General features: G+C 40.3%; 1 protein-coding gene across 1 annotated transcript; it reads right to left on the minus strand.

The window, feature by feature from the left end:
* Positions 1 to 436: 436 nt before the first annotated feature.
* On the minus strand, positions 437 to 23000 carry LOC128373372 (high-affinity choline transporter 1-like). The gene is made up of 8 exons (XM_053333675.1): positions 22506 to 23000; positions 21433 to 21546; positions 17126 to 17281; positions 12379 to 12527; positions 11319 to 11462; positions 8869 to 9022; positions 8069 to 8286; positions 437 to 1996 (listed from the first exon to the last, which is right to left on the minus strand). The coding sequence occupies exons 1-8, from the start codon at positions 22687 to 22689 to the stop codon at positions 1439 to 1441; spliced, it is 1677 nt and encodes a 558-aa protein (XP_053189650.1). The 5' UTR covers positions 22690 to 23000; the 3' UTR covers positions 437 to 1438.
* Positions 23001 to 24260: the final 1260 nt, after the last annotated feature.

Here is a 24260-nt window from a genome sequence, read left to right on the forward strand (position 1 = left end):
GGAGGGAAGGAGGGAGGGAGGAAGGAAGGAAGGGAAGGAAGACAGGAAGGAAAGTCCGTCCTTCCATCCAAGGAAGGAAGGAAGGACGGACTTTCCTTCCTTTCTTCCTTCCCTTCCTGCTCTCCTAAATTCGTTCCTCTTTCCTTCTTTTTTCCTTCCCTTCTTCCCTTCCCCTAAATTCCTTCCTCTTTCCATCCTTACTCCTTTCCTTCCTTCCTCCTGTCCATCCAAAGTGTTTCTATCGTGTGCATAAGGATCAGTCATAAGTAAGAGTCGGCAATATGAGCAGTTTTAATTTTAATTTAATCAGTTGGCTTCCAAGAGAAAAAAATAGCCCATCATTAGGTTGTTAAAGTCGCTCTGCGGATGTTTTCTATGTATTCATTCAGCGATGGTGCAGCAAAAAAAAAAAAAAAAAATCACACCAAAATTCGGTAAAATGTTTTTATTGGAACATTTAGATACTTTCATGTGACCAGTAATTGTTTTATATGCTGTAGCCTGCACAAAAAATCAAGACAGTGTTTGATCAAATGTAAAATAACCTTAACTACCGTGCAAAAAAACCAAAGGGGCCCCCAATGGTTCAAGGGTCCCCGAAACCAGAATCTGTTTGAAGTCACTGCTGTTAAAGAGTACTCCGCCCCTTTAACATTACACTCCTATTATATCATCAGACTCACGATGGACAGTTTTTAAAAGGATAAAAATGAAACACAGCTCCCTCTGGAGCCACGAAAGGCTTTATACAACTGTTTGTTTGTTTTCTTCACATATGCAATAGTACTCCCCGACACCTGCAAGCAGAGTTTGGTTCCCCTTTAACCTTTTTTTTTTGTTTATGTTTAAATGATCACACTTTCTCCAACATAATAAAGCTGCTTAGTGTACCTATATTATAGTTTAAAAATGAATTTAAGGATGTTTTACAGCAGCAAAACTCTACTGTAAGAAAGAATAACCTGCACCACAGTTTCTGTTATTTTTTAAATGGTTCACAACAATATTTTTTGTATAGTGTCTCGTAGTATTGTGTATAATATGTGGAAGCTTTGAGAAGATCTTAAACAGCGCTCCTTCACCTCCATGAACAAAGTACTGGAGTACAGCAGCGCTCTGGAGATGAGGTTCTCGTAAAGGGAAATGTTGCTAAAAAGACTACCACATCTCATACAGTAACCCATGCCTGAAAGTATCACTGCTGCATAAAATTGCAGAGAAAAATGCTGAGCTCTTAAATAAAAGAGCATAGCTTTTATTTTTTCCATTTATGCTATATATAAAAGTATACAAAAAAATCAAAATATACTGTACTATAATTAATTGTCATTACACATTGCATACGTTTGCTTTTGAACCAGTATGTACATTTTAAAAAATATAAAAATGTATTTGAAATGAGGTTTCTTACTTAAATTTGCATTCATGGCTCATACTCTTAACATCTTGATTCTAACATTGGCTCACAGGCTTCATCGTTTTCATTTCGTTCTTTCAAGCTCTCCTCTCCTTTAGTGTCGGATTTGTCGCCGCCGCCTTGCGTTTGCGATGAGTTCAGAGCTTTCACTTTAAAAACATCCAATTTCTCAGGTATTAGACCTTTGTTGAAGAGCAGATCCGCCAAGTAGGAGAACAACAAGATGGCCGCCACGGCAGAGAGCATGCAGATGGTTCTGATCGGGGAACTCTGGACGTAAACACCGTTAACCAGAGTGCATCCTGGGAATTTGAGGATGGTCGGTATCCCCAGCAACGGCTCCCCGCACAGTACCCTCAACACCACGCCCACTATGCAACCCAGGATGGCCCCGTAACCGTTGGAGATTTTGAAGAAGAGGACGCAGATGAGCTGAGGCAGCATGAGAGTGTAGGTGAGGTCGGATCGAAGCAACCAGATCATCAGGACGCTGTTGTCCAGGAAGGTGAGAGACGTACCGGCGAGACCCACCACCACCACCGACACCCGGATCACCCACTGGATCTCCTGCTCCGACGCCTGCAGGGAAGGAAACAGACAAAATATATAAAGGTCAGTGACACGATAGAGAAGTTTTAACCCTCCTGTTGTCCTCGAGTCAAGGAAGGAAGGGAGGATGGAGGGAGGATGGAGGGAGGAAGGAAGGAAGGAAGGAAGAAGGGAGGGAGGAACTTTAATTTTTCCCCTCCTCCCCTCTTTCTTTGCTCCCTCCTCCTTCCATCCTTCCTTGCCTCCTTCCTTCCTCCTTTCCTTCCCTCCCTCCCTCCTTCCTTCCGTCCTTCCTTCCATCCTTCCTCCTTCCCTTCCCCCCTTCCTTCCTTCTCTCCTAAATTGCTTCCTCTTTTCATCCTTACTCCTTTCCTTCCTTCCTCCTTTCCTCCCTTCCTTCCTTATCTTCTAAATTCCTTCCTCTTTTCGTCCTTACTCCTTCCTTCCTTCCTTCCTTCCTTCCTTCCTCTTTTCGTCCTTACTCCTTCCTTCCTTCCTTCCTTCCTTCCTCCCTTCCTCCTTTCTTCTCTCCTAAATTCCTTCCTCTTTCCGTCCTTACTACTTTCCTTCCTTCCTCCTGTCCTTCCTTCCTTCCTTCCTTCCTTCTCTCCTAAATTCCTTCCTCTTTTCGTCCTTCCTTCCTTCCTTCCTCCTTTCCTTCCTCCATTCCTTCTTCCCTTCCTTCTCTCCTAAATTCCTTCCTCTTTCCTTCCTTCCTCCTGTCCTTCCTCCTGTCCGTCCTTGACCTGAGGACAACAGGAGGGTTAAAGTGTTTCTATCTTGTGCGTAAGGATCAGTCATAAATAAGGGTCGGCAATATGAGCAGTTCAAAAATTTAAATATAGTTTTAAAAGCAGCATCAGGTTTGTTAAAATGACATTTAGTATTTTTGTTGTTTCAGTTTCAGTTCAGTTGCTTTTATCGTCCACTGAGGGAAACTTGACTTGCAGACCGGTTAAAAAATAGACAACTATCTAAAACAAGACAGACAGATCACAAGACAACGATCTAGTCTGGCTGAACTGAAACCACCACCATTTTTTTTACCAAAAGTAAGACTGAATGCCTACCTACAGTGTATTTAAGTGGACTCCCTTCCTTCCTTCCTTCCTTCCTCTGCCCTTCTTTCCTTCCTTCCTTCCTTCCTTCCTTCCTTCCTTCCTTCTTTCCTTCTTTCCTCTGTCCTTCTTTCTTTCCTTCCTTCTTTCCTCTGTCCTTCTTTCCTTCCTTCCTTCTTTCCTCTGTCCTTCTTTCTTTCCTTCCTTCCTTCCTCTGTCCTTCCTCTGTCCTTCTTTCCTTCCTTCTTTCCTCTGTCCTTCTTTCCTTCCTTCCTTCCTTCCTTCCTTCCTTCCTCTGTCCTTCTTTTCTTCCTTCCTCCCTTCCTTCCTTCTTTCTTTCTTTCTTTCCTTCCTTCCTTCTTTCCTCTGTCCTCCCTCCTGCTTTACTTCCTCCATCTCCTTTCTTCTTTCCTTCCTCTGTCCTTCTTTCCTTCCTTCCTTCCTTCCTGTCCTTCTTTCTTTCCTTCCTTCCTTCTTTCCTCTGTCCTTCTTCTCTTCCTTCCTTCCTCCCTCCTGCTTTATTTCCTCCATCTCCTTTCTTCCTTCCTTCCTCTGTCCTTCTTTCCTTCCTTCCTTCCTTCTTTCCTCTGTCCTTCTGTCCTTCCTTCCTTCCTTCCTTCCTTCCTTCCTTCTTTCCTCTGTCCTTCTTTCCTTCCTTCCTTCCTTCCCTCACTCCTTCTTTACTTCCTCCATCTCCCTTTCTTCCTTCCTTCCTCCCTCCCTGTTTGTTACCTTCCCTCCTTCCCTCCTTCCCTCCTTCCTTGACTTGCAGGCTGGTTAAAAAATAGACAACTATCAAAAACAAGACAACAATCTAGTCTGGCTGAACTGAAACCACCAAGAAATGACATTTAACCAAAAGTAAGACTGAATGCTCAAATGTCAAATGGTGTAACCACAAAATAATAATAAATATTAAATATTTTATCCCCTATAGTGTATTTAAGTGGACTTCCTTCCTTCCTTCTTTCCTCTGTCCTTCTTTCCTTCCTCCCTTCCTTCCTTCCTTCCTTCTTCCATCTGTCCTTCTTTCCTTCCTTCCTTTCTTCTGTCCTTCTTTCCTTCCTTCTTTCCTCTGTCCTTCTTTCATTCCTTCCTTCCTCCCTCCTTCTTTACTTCCTCCATCTCCTTTCTTCCTTTCCTTCCTCTGTCCTTCTTTCCTTCCTTCCTTCCTCCCTCCTGCTTTACTTCCTCCATCTCCTTTCTTCCTTCCTTCCTCCCTTCCTCCCTCCCTGTTTGTTACCTTCCCTCCCTTCTTTCCTCTGTCCTTATTTCCTTCCTTCATTCCTCCCTCCCTGTTTCCTTCCTTCCTTCCTTCCTTCCTTCCTCCCTCCTTCTCTCTTATATTATTATATATAATAATCAACTATATCTGTTGTATGTCACCTGATCTCTGTTCAAAGAGTTCAAAGAATATTTCCTAATAATTATAACACTAATAATAATAATAATAATGATTCATTGATTATGAACGGCAGATTAGAATATGAATATCTCTGTTAGGACCTCTGCTGCTGACCCAGTGACATAATGGATCAGGCTCTAAGAGGATTGTGGTTTTAAGTCTCGCATGTGCACCTGCTTCCAAAACCAGCTGAGCCATCAGGTCTTTGTGAGCTGCATCAGCTCTCGTACGCACGATAATTACATATGAAGTATCAGATGAGAGTCTTTGCTGATCAGACTCGTAGCTCCAAACATGAGTTATTTTAGTTTTGATCATTTTAACCCTTAAACAGGCCTTACTAGTTATGTCATTTGCACCTAAAGGAAGGAAGGAAGGAGGGAAGGAAGGGAAGGAAGGAAAGGAGAGAAGAAGGAAGGAAAGGAGGGAGGAAGGGAAGGAAGGAAGGGAGGAAGAAGGAAGGAAAGGAAGGAGGGAGGGAGAAGGAAGGAAAGGAGGGAAGAAGGAAGGAAAGGAGGAAGGAAGGGAAGCAAGGGAGGAAGAAGGAAGGAAAGGAAGGAGGGAGGGAGAAGGAAGGAAAGGAGGGAGGAAGGAAAGGAGGGAAGAAGGGAGGAAAGGAGGGAAGAAGGAAGGAAGGAGGGAAGAAGGAAGGAAGGAAGGGAAGGAAGGAAAGGAGGGAAGAAGGAAGGAAAGGAGGGAAGAAGGAAGGAAGGAAGGGAGGAAGAAGGAAGGAAAGGAGGGAAGAAGGAAGGAAAGGAGGGAAGAAGGAAGGAAAGGAGGAAGGAAGGGAAGCAAGGGAGGAAGAAGGAAGGAAAGGAGGGGGGAAGAAGGAAGGAAAGGAGGGGGGAAGAAGGAAGGAAAGGAGGGGGGAAGAAGGAAGAAGGAAGGAAGGAAAGGAGGGAGGAAGAAGGAAGGAAAGGAGGAGGGAAGAAGGAAGGAAAGGAGAGAGGAAGGGAAGGAAGGAAGGGAGGAAGAAGGAAGGGAAGGAGGGGGGAAGAAGGAAGGAGGAAGGAAGGAAAGGAGGGATGAAGGAAGGAAGGAAGGAAGGAAGGAAGGAAGGACAGAAGGAGGGAACATTTACCCAAACAGCTGAGCTTAGATCTGAGGAAGGAAGGAAGGAAGGAAGGAAGGACAGATGAAGGAAGGAAGTAAGGAAGGACAGATGAAGGAAGGAAGGAAGGAAGGACAGAGGATGGACCCGGGAGGACAACACAAAGGTTAAAGAGTCCGTATCTCTTGGTGCATGTTGTCTGTTTAAAGGTTCCTTCCTTCCTTCTTCCCTCTGTCCTTCCTTCCTTCCTTTCTTCCTTCCTTCTTTCCTTCCTTCCTTCCTTCCTTCCTTCTTCCCTCTGTCCTTCTTTCCTTCCTTTCTTCCTTCCTTCTTTACTCTGTCCTTTCTTCCTTCCTTCCTTCTTTCCTCTGTCCTTCTTTCATTCCTTCCTTCCTCCCTCCTTCTTTACTTCCTCCATCTCCTTTCGTCTTTGCTGATCAGACTCATAGCTCCAAACATGAGTTATTTTAGTTTTGATCATTTTACTTTCTAAGTGTTTTTATCTGCATGTCAATCATCATCAGGGTGAATTCTCTGCAGATTCTTCCATCAGTCCGTTATCCCTCGGTGTGTTTTATGTGCTTATTGCTGCAGAAGATCATACATTCAGATCTGTGCAGCGTTATTGAAGCCAAGCCACAAAGACTGCAGCGTGAGAATATTTAGAGTGAGAGGATGTGGCAACTGAGTGTCACACTTTAACACGAGGTACTGTTTCCTGTTTCCTCCTGACACACAAAGTCGGTTTGTGTTAACCATGCCTTCAATGAATGTGTTAACCAGGAGTTTTACTCTAACCATGAAGACAACCTTCAAGTAGTCGCTCTAACCCAAACTATGATCACCACATTGCTTTTATGCCTGAACCTAACAAGTCACATGATAAAACGTATTTATTTGATCAGTAATGTTGCCTTTTTGAGGACGAACCTTGACCTCATTTAAATGAAACTATAACTCATGTTCTAGTTAATGTCTGTTGATGCAGGGGAAGCCCCAATAGGAGACTTACTTTCACTATCGACTCATCAACTGACTTTTTTCTATTCACAGACCTTGAAAAATACCCATACAGCCACATTTCATTAAATGTGTTGTTTTGTCCAATAAACTAGGGCTGCTCGATTATGGAAAAAAAAATCATGATCACGATTATTTGGGTCAAAATTGAAATCACGATTATTAAAACTTTAGAAACATGCTGCATTTATTGAACATTTCTTGTCCATTCGGCTTAATTAATTTTCTCTCCAAGGAGCAGCCTTTTATCTGCCGTTTAACGCAATACACAGCAGAAAATGTGCAGAGATATTAGAGCTGAGCGAGTTACCATGACGATAGCTCACACATCACATCCTGGTTTTTAATAATTAGTCAGTAAACTCAGCATTGTCTGACGCAGGCTGGAAACTCTGAACTTTTATTTACAGTTAAAACATTTCGCCGTGTGTTTCAGCTTCTGTTAAACTAACGGAGCTGCAGTGGCTTCCTGTCTAAGCTTTTCAAAATAAAACCTTTTGTTATTAACAAAGTTGGGGCTGTAAATTACGGGAGATTCCCGGGAGAAAAGACAAAACGGGAGGACAGCAGGAGATGGGTCTAAAAATACCAGAGTGTTGGCAGCTACAGTGCTGTGGTGGAGGGACGGAAATATGCATACACGGCTTTTTGCAGGAAAATGACGATTTTATTAGTTTTGAGATCGTTTGGCCCCAAAATCGTAATCACAATCAAATTTCGATTAATTGAGCAGCCTTACCAATAACCCAAAAAGGTTGGTACACTTTATAATGTAAGCCAGCAACTTCATTTGGCATTTTTGCTTGAAAAATGACTCAAGGGATTAATAGTGTTAATATTTGTAGAGTTTTGATCGACGAATTGTTGCAGCTCTACTGGAGATTTCCACCGGGTTCATCAGCGGTGCGGAACAGCTGCACCGTGGTTTAGCTCCGTCCTCTGCCCGGTGTCAACTCACACCGGGAGCGTTACAGCAGCGGAGCTCTGGGAGAGAAATCTGCCTTTTAAAATGAAGCTGCACTGTTAATACAGTAATTACAGCAGCCCAATCAAATCCGAATGAGTGGCTTTAGTCTACCGTAATTACTGTAGTAGCAGCCCAATCAAATCAGAACGAGTGCCTTTAATCTACCGTAATTACTGTAGTAGCAGCACAACTAAAAGGCCCGATTCTGTCAACTTGCTCAATTTTAGTTGATTTGGTAATTTTCTTTGATGTTTGTGCTGATGTCATGTGTCAGTAGCTACGTAGCTAGATGGAGTCTTTATCTGTCTGTTTTATTCATGTTTGTTGCTGAAATACGATCGGGAGGCTGCACGGGTTGTTTTATTTTGAAAGACGGAAGTTTTATTATGCCGATTCTGTGTCTGACTTCCTGTCTGGAGCAATCGGCTCTGTTGAGCTTGTCGCAAGTTAGAAACAGCTCCGTCAAAAATAGAAATGCTGCGGATTGATAGCGCTGACGGACCCGGTGGAAACTGGGCTCTAGATTTACGATTAAATCAATTATAAAAGATACAAACTGCCAACAGTGATGGTTTTATGACTCATATGTCTTCTTCCTCACCTGGGTCCTCAGGATGTTCTTGTAGATGTTGGAGGTGAAGATGGAGGCGGCAGAAAGCAAGGCAGAGTCAGTCGATGACATCACGGCGGCGGCCACTGCCCCGATGCCGATAATGGAGATGTAGGTCGGGGTGAGATGCTGCAGGACGATCGGCAGGATGAGACCCGTGTCCCCGCGTTCAAACGGAGACGGGGAACCATAAGAGGTCAAGTTCCAGTCTGAGGAGAACAAAAGAGGTATGTTTATAAACCCAAATTACCAAGAGGAAGTGCAAATGTCACCACTTCTTTCTAGTTTCCTGTATGTTGTTCTGCATGGTAGTTTCGCTTCTTTTCAGCCAAGACACATTTTGAAATGTCTCATATTCTTTTCATTTTAAATTTGATTAACTAATTACAACTCCACAGATTTGAATTGTAAAATGTAATTAGTTGACGATAGATTCCACCTGGTAACACTACACAAAATACAAAAATAGTTAATGCAACACCTCAGTATGTCTTTGCAGCTGAACATGAACACAAATGCAAATTAAACCAGATCTACAGTACCTTTATTTGAATGAAAACAAAGACTGAAATCCAATATTTACTCATTTTAATCACAAAGGAACTGAAACAATAGGAAGCGGAAGAGCGTTTGCCATTTCTTCTTTGCATGCAACACCTCAGACCTGCTTGTTATTGCATTATAATCTGCAGTACATTTACACTGAAGTGAAACTCATTCTCGCTGCCATTTGAAACCATCATCACATTTGAACTTTCTGGTTAATTGTACGAAAGGTGTAAGAGTCCCACCTGTTGATGCGGCCACTGCACCGAGGAGTATGGGAGGGATGCCTAATGTGGGGACGATAAACGCAGCGGTGAAGCAGGTGATCTTGGCAGTACTTGAGGAGGCAGCTGACAGAGTCCTCTGGTGGAAATTCTGAAGACCCAAGTTCCCCAAACCCTAAAAAAAAGGTACAAAAAGAAAGAAGAAAATAAGTCAAAACCATTAAAGTCAGGATATGACAGGATGTAATGCTATTTTACAACATACCCCACTAAAAGATTAATCATCAGGTTATTTATATTAGTTATGCTGTATTATTATATTAATATTTTTCTTGTGCCATTCAAGTTAAATTCTTTCTTTACTTCCTGTTTGCGTAGCACCTGCAGAGAGAAACTTCCTTGACATAGTTGCTAAATGTGACTTTTAGGTTTATATACTAAATAATAATAATAATCACTGTTTTTGGATTAAAGAAATGATGTACAGCATGTTAATTAGTGAGTTTTAGCAGTTTGTAGGTGTATTTATATTGACAAACTAGCTGTTTCCCTCTACTTTCCGTCTTAATGCTAAGCTAAGCTAAGCTAACTGGGTCCCTGCTCCAGCTCTGTATTTTAATATACCGACATGAAAGTAAAAAATGATCCTCCTGTTAAACTCCTTCTATTTGGAGTATGACAACATGTCACAATTTGGATATATGAGCTAAATTCAGACAAAATATGCTTTGATGCAGAGGAACAGGAAGTGTGTTTGAGATTTCTAGAAATAGCCTACATCCAAAACTGTGGTAGCTGTTGTTGAACCACCTTGGTTTGAGGAAAATCATCAGGGATTTATCTTTTAATACTCATCTCTGTGACCTAAATGTAACAGAACATGAGAGGCACAAACTGGAGCTGGAGCAGCTCAAAAAACGCTTACCTAAAAAACCTCCACCTCCTCACACCTCTTCATACACGGCTCTAACACACAGCATAGATATATATATATATTCATGTACTTCATCCAAGCTTGATTGAGCAACAGCATCTGTCTTTACAGTAGCTGGGCTTCCTTTCCAAAATCAAATCAATGTATCTTAACATTCACTGCTGTTTTTTCATTTGGAGACGCTATATTTTAAACCATAGCAGAATAATAAGCACCATTCAAACCTTAAATGGTGAAAAACAGTGTAGAAAACATGATGGGAAATACGACATTTCTGTTTGTTTCATGCATTAATATGACAAGCGTTACAGAAACATCAAAGTTACTTCAATATCTGATCTTTAAATCTGTTTCCATCACATTTAACATATGTGGATGCATCAACTTTTTCACTTCGGCCAATTATTTTTAGTTTTTTTTTCCAATTTTCTCTGTTTCATTTGTTTTTTATGCACAGATTAAAAAAAACAAATACAATCACAAGGATGAAAACATACCTAATATTTCATAACTAACAGTAGTACAATATATACTCGAGCTAGCTGTGCATAAGTCTCATTTTGCAACTTCTTCAATTAATTATTTTTCTGCAAGTGTTATGCAAACAGGAACCGTTAGGAAGCATGTCCACACACCACCTAGTTGCACAACACAGATCACAGTCTAATGAAACGGAAATAAGGACATCATCAGCAAAAAAGAAGAGATGCCAACGTCATAGTTAGACACTCTCCGGACCATGCCTGAAATGTCATAATCTGTACATATATTTAAAGTCCATGTAAAGTCAGAATAAATATGTGTTCTGAGTTTGACATACCACAGAAAAGTGTGTTGTTAACCACCCTACCAAATTTGAATGATTAAAAAAATCACCAAATATATGAAATTAGGCTTCAAAGTTGTGTAAAAATCAGCCTCTTTCTCTGCTCCCAAACGCTGTGGGCGTAGCCACCGAGTCTGATGAAGCCCCGCCCCCTACCAAGTGTCACCTGTCAATCAAAGTCACCACCTCTACCACAAACATGGACACTTCGTCTGAGAGCTTCTGCTGCTAACTCAGCTGCTAGCTCGGCGGCTAACTCAGCTGCTAGCTCGGCGGCTAACTCAGCTGCTAGCTCGGCAGCTAACTCAGCTGCTAGCTCGGTGGCTAACCCAGCTAACTGGCTAACTGTAGACTGTAGTAGTAGTAGTGTGCGCTGAATGTATTTATACCTCTATAGCAGCAGGGGCGGGTTTATGCTAATCACTAAATCCTGAACACAGAAATGTTGAAACACAGTTTGTGAAGCCTAGCTCCACAATTCAAATCTAAATGGTTGAAATGCTTTTTACACCTTTTTTAGAAATACATTCATGACCTATTTAATGTGTTTAGAAGAAAATGTCTGAATTCACTTTGCACGGTCTTTAAACAGTGAGAGGGGCAGAGGGCATCACTATTGGAGGCCTTAAACACAAGCTTCATCTTGAACAAACTGTGTGTGATATTAGATTTTGGGTTTTCTAGTTTCCATGAGAACACTTCCACACTTACCAGCAGTAAAAAGTTATCGATCCACCTCCAGACTCTGTCGGCCTCAAGAGACCCAACCCACGGAGACTGGAAGGTGTAGTTGTAAGCCGTCTCAGTGATGTCCACCACAGCGGGGCACATCAGGGCGAAGGGGACACACAGCCACTAAGAGAAACAATGACCTTTAGTCAACTACAGTACACTAACAACCAACCTTTCACACTGTCAACACACAAAGAGGAATGTTAGCAGACAGACATAGCTCATTAAGCATAAAGTAAAGGTTTCTGAGCAACATTAAAATTCATTTGGAGTCGTGTTTCTGCCCACCTGGTGAATTTAAGTCCAATATTCACTCTCTTTTAGCTCTTTTTTTGCTCTCTACTGACTCTAAAAACTTCTAAATGCTCAGCTATGTTCCCCTTTGGTGCTGAGCAGGTGGTATAAAATGGCTTTTTAGAGCTTAGAGCTCTGAAAACAGCTGCCTACTGCAGCCTAAAATGACACTTTGAAAGCGCAGAGTGAATCAAAAGAGTGAAGTTGCAGCCAGACAGCTAAACAATGGAGCTGAAAGTCAGTATAAAGCTCCGTAAAGCCGAGGGGAGCTGCAGCGTAGCGTCGCTGATCATTTTCTGTAGGTTCATCACTGCGAGCATTTCTGACATCACATAATTTGTCTTTTGTCTTTAAGAGTTTTACTGAAAAATACAATTTGAAACTAGTTAGTAGCACACAGCCCAAAAATTAAAACTGAAGTTGGTAAAGCTGCTAACCTAAATCCTTAAAGGAACGGCTTAGCATCTTAGGAAATACACTTTTGTTTTCTTGCCCAGAGTGAGATGTGAGTGAATGAAGGAGGTTTGATACCACTCTCATGTCTGTGCTTTGATTATATGGAGCCAAAGCCTTGGCACAAAGACAGTAAGCAGGGGGGGGGGGGGGGGGCACAGCTAATCCAGTTCTCTCTGAAGTTCAAAATTATGCAAAACCTTTGAAGTGCACTTTTAATAGATTGGTCCATGACCCCCAAAGACAGCCAGGTAATAAATTAGGAAGCGGCGGGAAGGGTGCGATAACTCACCAAGCTGATGAATATGAGGATGAGCTGTATAATGTCTGTGTAGGCCACAGAGTAGAGACCTCCCATCAGTGTGTAGGTGATGGCCACAGCAGCAGAGATCCAGATGCTCACAGTGTAGGACAGATCCAGGATCACACTCATGGTAACTCCTGTTAAACCCAACGATACATAGAGTTACTTGTCAAGAGTGTTAAATTCTAATGTTTAGCATCTTTAATTGGACCAGTACAGTATTACCACTAAGACCCTTGGTATCAGCTTTGACCGGTATATAGCTTTTAACCTTTGTGTCATTTAGCTCATCAAGAATCGTCAAGTCTTCGATTGGATCTCGAGCCATTTAATTTTCCCTTGACTACATTATTCTAATTACATTTGGTTCAAAATATAGCTGCCAGGTTATTAACTAGAACCACCCAGAGGTCCCACGTTACCCCCGTTCTCACTTTCTTCTTCATTGACTTCCTGTAAAATACAGAATAAATTACAAGATCCTGTCGATAACTAACTTATAAGGCTCTGCGTGACTTTGCCCCAAGTTACATTTCTGATTTCCTTCATCCTCATTCTGATCCTCAAAACTCGGCCTTTTATCAATCCCCCTTCTCTAACAGTAAAAGGTAGCCATGCAGCCTTTTGCAGTTTTAGTCCCAAAAACCTCTGATATCAGATTTGGTGAATCTTTGGACTGTTTTAAGCAGCTTATAAAAACCCATCTTTATAGACAAGCCCATTGTATGTTTTTATTTGTTTAGTCTGTTTCTCATTGTGCTTGGTTTTAGTTTGTTTGTTCATTTGTATTTTTCATGTGTGCATGTGTATAATCATTGGAACTGTGTGATTTACAAGATGCTACTATATACTGTAAATACCTCTCAATGTTTAACTAAATCTAACCTTAACACTGCAGTTGAAACATTTTTATTATCAAAGAATTACAGTGGTAATTTTTCTGCATGTTTATTGAATTTAGTACTGTGTTTATATCAAAAGCCTCTGTGCTGTAGACCTCGGTTGTTTTTTTTAAAAACTATTAAAAACATGTCAGTGAGCCACACCGTTGCACTAGGCGACATGATTCTTCGCCCCGAAGACTCAAGTTTGTTTTTAGAAACTGCACAGAAGACTAAAACAGTAATCACATTTTCAGTCTCAGGAGACAAGCTCCCTGTACAGCAGATGCCACTATGCATGTGCAGGAATGCGGTTTACAGAGGTTCGTAGCGTGTTGTGCTACAAATCACAACCTCTTCACTTTGTATGACATTGCAAATTTCTCAAAGAACTTCAGTACAAAGTCAAGAGGTTGTGATATGTAGCTCAAAAGGCTAGCAAAGCTGTAAACAGAACTGCTTTCTCACACATGCTCAGTGTCGTCTGGCTTACACAGAACTGCTCTCCAGAGACCGGAAACGTCATCGCTGTTATTAGTCTTTGGGGCCGTTTCTAAACAGACTACCATGACCGATCTCTTAAAGGAACATGTCAGGAAGTGTAGTGTCGTGACTCACTGACCTGTCCTTAATCGTTTTTTAAGACAACATCACATATATCAGGGTTTAGATACACACACACAATAAATCTCATGATCATGCAAAACAGATGTTTACTGTGGGAATGTCAACACTGATCCCAAGAATAAACCATCCTTTCTATTCTTAGTGGGACATTTGGACAGAAACTCAATACCAAACTCTTGTCACAGGTACATTATTATACCGTTTGAATTATTGGAGAGGTGAAACAGGATGGAGCTAATCATCTTTATTTACCAGGGGAAGGTTTGCTCATTTTCAACAGTATCATTGTTCAATTAACACAGATCACACCTTGAGAATGCAAAGTTATCCTTTGATTAGTAAACTCTTGATAGCACTGCTATATTAATGCTTTTAATGAAACTGATTGGCATGTATTTATTTAACTTCAGATTACAGTCAGTGAGTCAGTAAGGACCAAATGTCTTACTTATCACCAGTTAAATAAGGGCGTGATGGACTCCAGAGTTGTGTGTACACAGGTTGCACTGCAATGCATATCTCATGCATATCTACCAAGAATATAAAAGGTGACCTGAGATGACCAGAGATATTCTGGCACAGGTTGCAGACAGGGCTGAGGAAAACAGTTGTGTCCATTGTGACCAGGCCTCCATTCAGCTGAGAGTAAGGTTACGTGTGTTTACATTAGGGAAGTAGTTGTCTCAGAAAGATTACTGCAAGTTTTTTTATAAGCCACTTTCCCTTATCGCTGTTCAGGCTTTGAAGGTCTCAGGAAATGTAGGAGTCACTGGCTCGTTTTCCACACTAGCTTCCCTTGCCAAAGTTTTAATGAATGTTGAAATGTTGAGCTTATGTCAAAGTAAACTCATCCTGCAGCCTCCACACAGTAATAACTTTCCAATGGCATCGTTTAACACCTTTAATTACATTCTGATAAGTTTCCACTTATGTTTTGGTTACATCTGATAGTGGTGCATACATCAGTGAATACATGTGAATCAAAACCAGCTTTAGCTCCCCGTCATCCCAGCCAGTCCATCTTTACAAGAGACCCATATCCAGCTCGATTCAATCCAACTCAAACCCAAAAAACTTGGGATTCAGGATCGATGACCAAATAACCTTTTAAAGTCCACCTGGCCTCAATTGCTCAGCCGTGTCAATTTGCCTCGTACAACATCGGGAAGATCAGACTGTACATGTCTGACCATGCAGAACGAGTCCTGATACAGACTCTGGTAATATCACACATTGACTACTGCAAATCCTCACTGGCATGTCTTCCCGCATGTACTTTCAAACCCCCGCAGATGATCCAGAACATGGCGGCATGTCTGATCTTTAACCAGCCATGTCATATCCCCCCCACTGGCTGCCAGTCGCTGCCCGCATCAAATTCAAAACCATGACGTTCACTTATAAAACAGCAATTAAAACATCTCGTCCTAGCTGAGCAAACTCTATTCCATCCCTCTCAGTCTATAAGAAAAGGCTAAAGTTATTTCGCAAACACCTCTGCATTCAATGGACTCAACAAAAACACCCACATACAACAAAAAACCTTCTTCTATTCACTCTATGCACTGCCTGTTGCTACCTACGTTCTTTCAGACTCTACCTTAGCATCATGGCACTTTTCCTTCTTTTCTCCTGACTAGATCCATGCTTGGTGTTTCATCAACTCTCAGATGTACGTCGCTTTAGATAAAAGTCAATCAACAGTCAAGTGACAAGAAAAGAGATCCAATGCAAGACCATCTGCATTCAATGCCTGTTGCTACCTATGTTCTTTCGGACTCTACCTTAGCATCATGGCACTTACTCGTGTTGTTTTCTCCTGACTAGATCCACGCTTGGTGTTTCATCAACTTGCTTTAGATGAAAGTCAATCAACAGTATAGTGACAAGAAAAGAGATCCAATGCAAGACATCTGCACTCAATGGACTGAACAAAAACACCCACATACAACAAAAAAACCCTTCTTCTATGCACTGCCTGTTGCTACCTACGTTCTTTCAGACTCTACCTTAGCATCATGGCACTTTTCCTTCTTTTCTTCTGACTAGATCCATGCTTGGTGTTTCATCAACTCTCAGATTGTACGTTGCTTTAGATGAAAGTCAATCAAGAAAAGAGATCCAATGCACGACCATCTGCATTTGTTTATTTACCACCATAAAAACTGTCTCAAGCCCATCACTCATGTGGTTGTTGGTGTAATTTAAGGTCCTGCAATGCAAAACATCTGCACTCAATGGACTGAACAAAAACACCCACATACAACAAAAAAAACCTTTTTCTATGCACTGCCTGTTGCTACCTACGTTCTTTCGGACTCTACCTTAGCATCATGGCACTTTCCCTTCTTTTCTCAAGACTAGATCCACGCTTGGTGTTTCATCAACTCTCAGAATGACAAGAAAAGAGATCCAATGCAAGACATCTGCATTCAATGGACTGCACAAAAACACCCACATACAACAAAAAAAACCTTCTTCTATGCACTGCCTGTTGCTACCTACGTTCTTTCGGACTCTACCTTAGCATCATGGCACTTTTCCTTCTTTTGTCAAGACTAGATCTACGCTTGGTGTTTCATCAACTCTCAGAATGACAAGAAAAGAGATCCAATGCAAGACATCTGCATTCAATGGACTGAACAAAAACACCCACATGCAACAAAAAAAACCTTCTTCTATTCACTCTATGCACTGCCTGTTGCTACCTACGTTCTTTCAGACTCTACCTTAGCATCATGGCACTTACTCGTGTTGTTTTCTCCTGACTAGATCCATGCTTGGTGTTTCCTCAACTCGCTTTAGATGAAAGTCAATCAACAGTAAAGTGACAGAAAAGAGATCCAATGCAAGACCATCTGCATTTGTGTACCTCAGTGTTTAGTTATGATAATGCAGTTTGTTTATTTACCACCATAAAAATGTCTCAAGCCCATCACTCATGTGGTTGTTGGTGTAATTTAAGGTCTTGTTCCCTTCGGAGTTATTTCAGACCAACTGTACAATTAGGCTAAGGGTTGTGTTTCACTCTACACTTTGCAAAGAGCTGCGATCGACAGCTGCTGCGCTGCCAGGGTCGGTCAACATACAAGGATCAAATGCATCTCACACAAATAAAAACACACACACACACACACATGCACATACACGCACGCACACACACACACATACACACACATACACTCACATACACTCACTGAAGGTGTTACATATAAAAACATTCTTACCTAATCCTATGAGTGTTCCTGTCACCCACATAATCTCTGATACGAGTGAAGCCATGGACAGAGCGGCCGTCGGCACTTTTCCATATTTGATCTGGAAAGGATCCATCATGGTGACATACTTATTGTTTCTCATCGGCTCGGCAAAGAACAGGCCACCTCAATGATGAAACAGAAAAAAAGACAGATTTAGACTTTATTATCTATAACAGTTATTTGAACATTTATTTAAAAGTTACATCCAGCAACCTTTATTTAGTTTGATGAAGGGGATTTATAACTTTAAGCAAAACTGTAGATATAGATAACCTGTTTAAATATACCTCCTTTAATTTCCCCTTTTAGAAGCTGCAGAGTTACAGTAGATAAAACGTTTTTTTGTTTTCCTCAGGAAATTGTGCAACAGAAGTGGTGAGCTAGTCAGATCCTTACTCATCTTGTCTCATGATCAACGCTTTTTGCTCTTTTTCCTCCTTTTAATGCTACTGTTTTATTTCCTAAAACACACACACACACGCACAAAAATCCAGAATACACTGCATGAATGACTGGCTATGGTTATCAAGCAGACATAAAAATCTGCAGCCACAGTGAAATATTTTTTTTTTCATTGCCACAAAAGCAGAACCACGTTAATGTCAGCGTACTTTCATCTGAGTGTAAGAGGATAAATCTTTCTGTTCTCATGTGACTTTCATGTGGAGGAGGAATGTTGGGTTTTTTTTTCTCTCCTAATCTCCACATATAAGGAAGTTGTGAAACCTGTGGTGTTTTTTTTTTTTTTTTTTTGTTTAAAGTAATTCATCAACAAACAACAACAAAAAAAACAAGAATATATTCAAATTCATTTACATTCGTTAAGCAATGCACATTTGTGACCATTTCATTTTGACAGTACAGTAACTCTGAACCACTCTTGTCTCCTTCTACTTCTACTTCAGGAGGTGTTTTCCCACAGTTTCAGTACTTCAGAAGTTTCCATCACAATGCTCAGACTTTCCATTAAAACAATACTTATTCACCAGAGCCAAATACAAAAGGAAAGCAACACCTTTGCATGCTAGCACCGACTAATCCTCCATTAAGGAAGCCGTGCCTGCACTGAAATTTGACATATTGGATCCCCTGACTATTATGTAGTACAACTAAAATGCAAAAGTTAAATCCTATAATAGCTCTAAGACTAATGCCTAAAATCCTGTCAGTCTGTAACCTGATGGGCCAGATGGTTTGTTAAACAGAACCATCCGAGAGGTCATACACGGAAACTGTTTGGGGGAAAAAAGGGGCAAGCACTCAAAAAAATACTTGGCAGGAGATCGGATGAACCATCTGTCCATCACTGTCCGACACGAGGCGCCGATTGGTCCGAACCACCGATGGATGGATTGACAAAAAGATCAATTCTCACCGAGGTTATTATAGTTTTTGAATTTTTATTTAGTTTTTATTTTTATTTAGTTTTTCAGTTTGCTTTTTTTATTTCAGTTTAGTTTTAGTGAGTTCAACAAGTGATTTAGTAGTTTTAGTTTGGTTTTATTTTGAAGGAATTGACTAGTTTTAGTTTGGTTTTATTCTGAAGGAATTGACCAGTTTTAGTTTGGTTTTATTTTGAAGGAATTGACCAGTTTTAGTTTGGTTTTATTTTGAAGGAATTGACCAGTTTTAGTTTGGTTTTATTTTGAAGGAATTGACCAGTGTCAGTTTAGTTTTTATTTTGAAGGAATTGACCAGTTTTTGTTTGGTTTTATTCTGAAGGAATTGACCAGTTTTAGTTTGGTTTTATTTTGAAGGAATTGACCAGTTTTAGTTTGGTTTTATTTTGAAGGAATTGACCAGTGTCAGTTTAGTTTTTATTTTGAAGGAATTGACCAGTTTTTGTTTGGTTTTATTTTGAAGGAATTGACTAGTTTCAGTTTAGTTTTTATTTAGTTTTAGTTTTTCAGGTATTAAGAGAAAGTCTTGACTTGTAGAAGCTGAAAAGGATGAAAGAGTGTGTGACACCAAATATGTTTTATCATCAAGTCCTTTTTAATTTCATTCTTTAACGACGGCTGCTGCAGGACAGGAAGTAATGAAGCTGAATTTATCTGCAATTCAGTTTAGTTTAAGTTATTTTTTTCATTGCTAGTTTTAGTTTTAGTTCACTATAATAACGCTAGTCCGAACCACCGATGGATTGACAAAGATCAATTCTCACACAAATCTAGTGATGATGCTGATTTCATGAATCCAGCTGCCACACAGGATAAGTCACTCCCAGCTGTAGTTTAAGAGCTAAATCTAACATTTTAACACTCCAACATTAGAATAATTAAATACCTAAAAAGCTAAGGTATAAAATATGATACAATGCTATCTCTGTGGGGCTTGAATGTTCAGCTCACAGCAGAGAGAGCTAAGGCTGATAATGTAGAGTTGAGTCTGGCATACTAAATCTGAGATAACCTAAAATAGCCACTGTACTGCAGACAAACTATAGACTGTATTGGAAAACACATGGCGCTGCCAAAGGGGAGGCACTGACGAGTCATTGATTCTGATGAAATGACCCATTTCCACTGCCATGTCTGGGTTACGGTTCGGTTTAGGCAACTGATACTACTCTGCTGAGGTCAGAGAAAGGTTGTTGTTAAAAGATACCGACTGTGACGGGTTAGGGTTGGTAGGACACTTTGTTCATCCCAACACAAACCCCGACATCCTCCTCTACAGCAACGTCACGCTACTTCCGCCCCTGGCTATAGCGCTCAAGTCTGGTCACAAGATATTTTCTTCTATGTTTTGACTTGGACTTGTCAGGCTCTCTAGCTCGGGTCTCTACTGTTACAATCTTTGTCGTCTATCTAGCTCATCTTTTTAGTCCTTTTCTGCTCTTGTAGCAAACCTCAGAAGCTTCTCTTATGTTTCATATGTGTTGTCTCTTAGTCATTAACAAGGGCAGGTATTACTTTCTATCTCGTCTTTACTATTACAGTCTTTCTCATCTATCCAACCCAGTTTTTTATCCCTTTTTCTGTTCTTGTATCTAACCACAGAAGCTTCTCTTATTTGTCACATGTACTGATTTTTAGTCAGTTAAAAGGACGGCTATTACTCATTTTCCATAGTATGTTGTTGCCACGTAAGCACTGAAGCATCCTCATGTCAAATCTGTACTTTTATGCAAATTAGAAAATATATTCTTCTCATATTATTCTCATTACCTTGTAAGATTGAGCAAGATTATATTATATCATATATAATAATTATATGTTTTTCTTAAAGACCTTTTAAAGACAATTCTAGCAAATAATGCCACATTTGCATTACTGAAAGTTGTTTCCTGTTCTTGTCACATGATAGACTTCTCTAAATCCAAAGCACAGCACTGAGATATATCATAGTTTACTCTTCATATTAAACCTCCTGTTACATTTAGAACAATTACATTAAAAAGAAATCCAGTATTTTATTGGTCAGATTGACGAGCGCTGTTTAAATATCCTGGCAAACAGGCAAATAATTAGTTAATGTCAGTTTAAATGTCATTTTAGCTGTAAGGAATTCAGAAAGAAGAAGTATAAAATCAGTTAATGTGCTATGTAACTATTTTTTACCAACCATTGCTTTTTCCTTTCTGGCAAACTGTGACATTTTTACAATTCTTCTATGAACCATGTCTATATCTTTTATTTATTCTTCTGTGCAGCACTGTGGTTGTTTTTAAGTGCTTAACAAATAAAGTAGGAATGGATTGTATTGGATCCTTTCTTTATTAGTCCAATGTGTTATTATATGTTGTAAAGGCAAGAGCACTCACACTGGCTGTCATCACATTTAATAATTCATTCACCACATGATAAGCACAATGTAATAGTTTGCTTACTGTACATGTGTTTCCTGTTCTGTGCACACGTGCTACTGCTGGCACTGTCTCGTTTAGCAATTGTGCTACAGGAACATGCAGCACTAAAAACATGAGGGTGTTATGAGTAACCATAGGTCACAGAGCCTCACAGAGGAGGCAATGCACACACCAGCCGGTTGTGTGAACCTGAGTGCCAGCAGGCACGGAAACAAAAAATCCAAAGCTGTTATACAAGTTGTGTATAATACAACATGCGACCGTCTGTGTGTGGTCAGGAGCATGCCTCTGCCTGCAGTCTATTTTAATGTCTGTTTTGTGTTGTATAATAAGGGTTACCGGCTCATGGGGCTGCCAGAGTGGCGATACACTTTGTCTTTAACACACTCGGTCTCCAGTGGAAGTGAACCTCGTGACCTTGCATTGTCCACGTCTACCTGTTACTGCTAAGAGGAAATCTCACCAATGATGAAACACAAGGTTGCTGCAATTGGCATGACGGCCCAGATCAGTCCCATAGAGGGGTTGTAGACTGCCTCCGCTGTTCCCACAATGAATCCTCCTCCAACCCATGTAGCTGTATGACACATACACGCACACACACACACACATGCACGCACACACGCACATTCACACGCAGAGGACAGTAGCAGGAAGGTTGGCTAGCAGACTTGCACCTGCCTTTGTAACCTGATAACAGAATACTAGCCTGTCTACTGTAACTTTAACAGGAAATTAAATTTAAATAGGAGTTTACTGTAAATTTAATGACCAATCACTTTAAAGCATCCTTGTCCTTGAGGCTGTCTCATCAGACCGACCTGGAACAAGTAATTTGGTCTGAGAGTCATGATCATGAAATGTGTCATGAAGTAGACGAGCCTTAAGAACAATTCAATGACTCCTCTCCTTATGTATCTGCTCAGCTTGACTCAGCTTATTTCAAACCTTATTAAGTTCCTGTTTTTAACTGCTTCCTGTTTTTTTTTGTCAACAGTTTCTCCTGTTTTTTGTCTCCTTGCATGAAAAAAACTGCAAATCCTGTTTATTAATTCCTCTTTATACCGTTATACCGAATCCTCTTTTTTTCCCTCTTGTTCCATCACCAGTTACTGGCAGAATAAACACAGACATATACATAGCCTACCTATATATATTCAATCTGATGATATCTAGATATATATAAAAAAAATTTAAATTATATGTTGGGTTGTAATTTGGCACATTAGAGCTGATGCTTGTCTATAAGATTAAATAAAATGAAAACACGTTTAAAACAAATGCGGATGTATTTCATTTCAGCATGAATTGATTTCATTTTAATATATTCAAATAAACGATTTGATAGCTTTTTAAATGGCGAATAGAAAATAGACAAAGGGGCTGGTGAAAGAAAAAGGAAAAAAAAAAACGATAATGACGTCAGTAAAATACCAGACGCAAATCTCTCCAGAAAGCGAATTAAAAAGCAAAAGTGATTATTGTTCCATCACGCAGACGGGCGTCTTTGTCGCCGGTCACACAGAGGATACTCGCCTGTCATGGTGAAGATGCCGACCACAAGGTTGATGCCCCGGTTTCCCAGCAGCGCCATCTCCGTCTTATCCCCCTGGACCATCTTGGCTTCCTTTTTCGATTTGAAAGAGGCCCAGATGCCGATCCCGAGGACCAGCAGGTAGAAGAACATCATCACGGTCACTCCGGGGATATTGAGAGCCATGATGGAGCTGAAGGAGTCCGACTGAAGGACCGAGCGTCTGCCGCGCTGCCTGGATGACACAACACATCCCTCCCTGCTGCTGCATCAACACAGTCATGGAAGAAATGCTCTCGAGCTCAGCGGAGGCGCGTGGTACTACACTTAATCCGCAGCATTTAAACCAAACGCAGCTATAACACAATATTACAGTAATATAAGGGAAATCATTGAATGTCACATTTTTGTTACTGTTATTTTATTGCATTGTTTTTAAAGATAAAGCATTTCCCATTTTGCTCCAAGCTCTATTGGGTTAGAGGCAGATACCAACTGTAGGCCTCCCTGTGTATTGTGTATGCATTAATAATTATTATCATTATTCACCATTATTTTGTGGTATTTTTGACCTAGAAAATGTGTTTTTGGGAATATGCACTATGTTAAAGTTACAATGGTGAATGATTTTATAGTCTAATGGGCTTTTATTAAATAAAATCCGGTTGATCAAGGTCAAGGTGACTTTTATTGTTAATGCTATTTAAGGTTTTTTTTTTCCCCTAGCAAAAGCTATTCAGTCTATCTTTATTGTTGGATTACATCTCATAGCCTATAGTAATAGTTTTCTTTGTTAGTGGGGGCGTTTGTCATTCCTGTGTTGAATTTAAACTGCCTACAAGTGGATGACAGATTCAAAGCTAAGCACACTGAGGCCTTTTTTTGTGAAACAGTCATAAGAATAAGTGTAATTATATATTTAAAAACCAAAACTATATATCTTTCCACTGAGTTTAACACATACAGCTGATCAACAATGCCCATGCACCATTGTAAGGTGTATAATGAAACAAGGCAGAGAAGCCACAGTTGAGCAGTTAAATGAACACTGTGTGTGAAATCAAACAGCAGTTTATTTTGGACTCACTTATTCATCATAACAGTGTGAGTTTGTACTGTAAACAAGACACACCGGTTGCTCTTCTGTTGCCATTGTGAAAAAAAAAAAGAAAAAAAAGAGCTGGAATATTACACCTCACTTTGCTGTCACCACGGTAACAAGAGTTCAATCAGGTCAACAAATCCTAAGGATTATATCATATAAGCTAAAAATAATTAAGGCCTTATAGCTAATTCAAAATTCCACCTTGAGCTTGCATTGGAAGTTTTTGACTCAAGGTCCATTTGTCATCTTTTTCAGGAGCTTTCAACTTCATCAGACAATCATCATACCAGAGAACCTGCAGAACAAGCTTTCATTAATGTGTTTAATCATTAAAAATTAATTAAATACATTTCTTCCACCTCGCCTTAAACTCAGAATGTATTGTTACCAAACTTCAAACACTATTAAACAAGAGAGGTGTTGTGGTTTTCAGCACAGAGACAGTTGTATTGTATTAACAAGAGCTGCTATTTTAGTCACAGTAAGGAGGAGCCGATGCTGCTGTGATGTCTCACCCGCGCCATCAGAGACGCTGATCTGAGGGACGGTGGGTGAAAGTGCTGCCCCTTCAACTGCAGATAAATAACTATGTCAATACTATTGTAATCTATATAAGCAGCAAGCTTTCGTATCACTTTTCAGAAACTGTGTT

This window comes from Scomber japonicus, chromosome 14, assembly GCF_027409825.1.
Source record: "Scomber japonicus isolate fScoJap1 chromosome 14, fScoJap1.pri, whole genome shotgun sequence".
Lineage (NCBI taxonomy): Eukaryota > Metazoa > Chordata > Actinopteri > Scombriformes > Scombridae > Scomber > Scomber japonicus.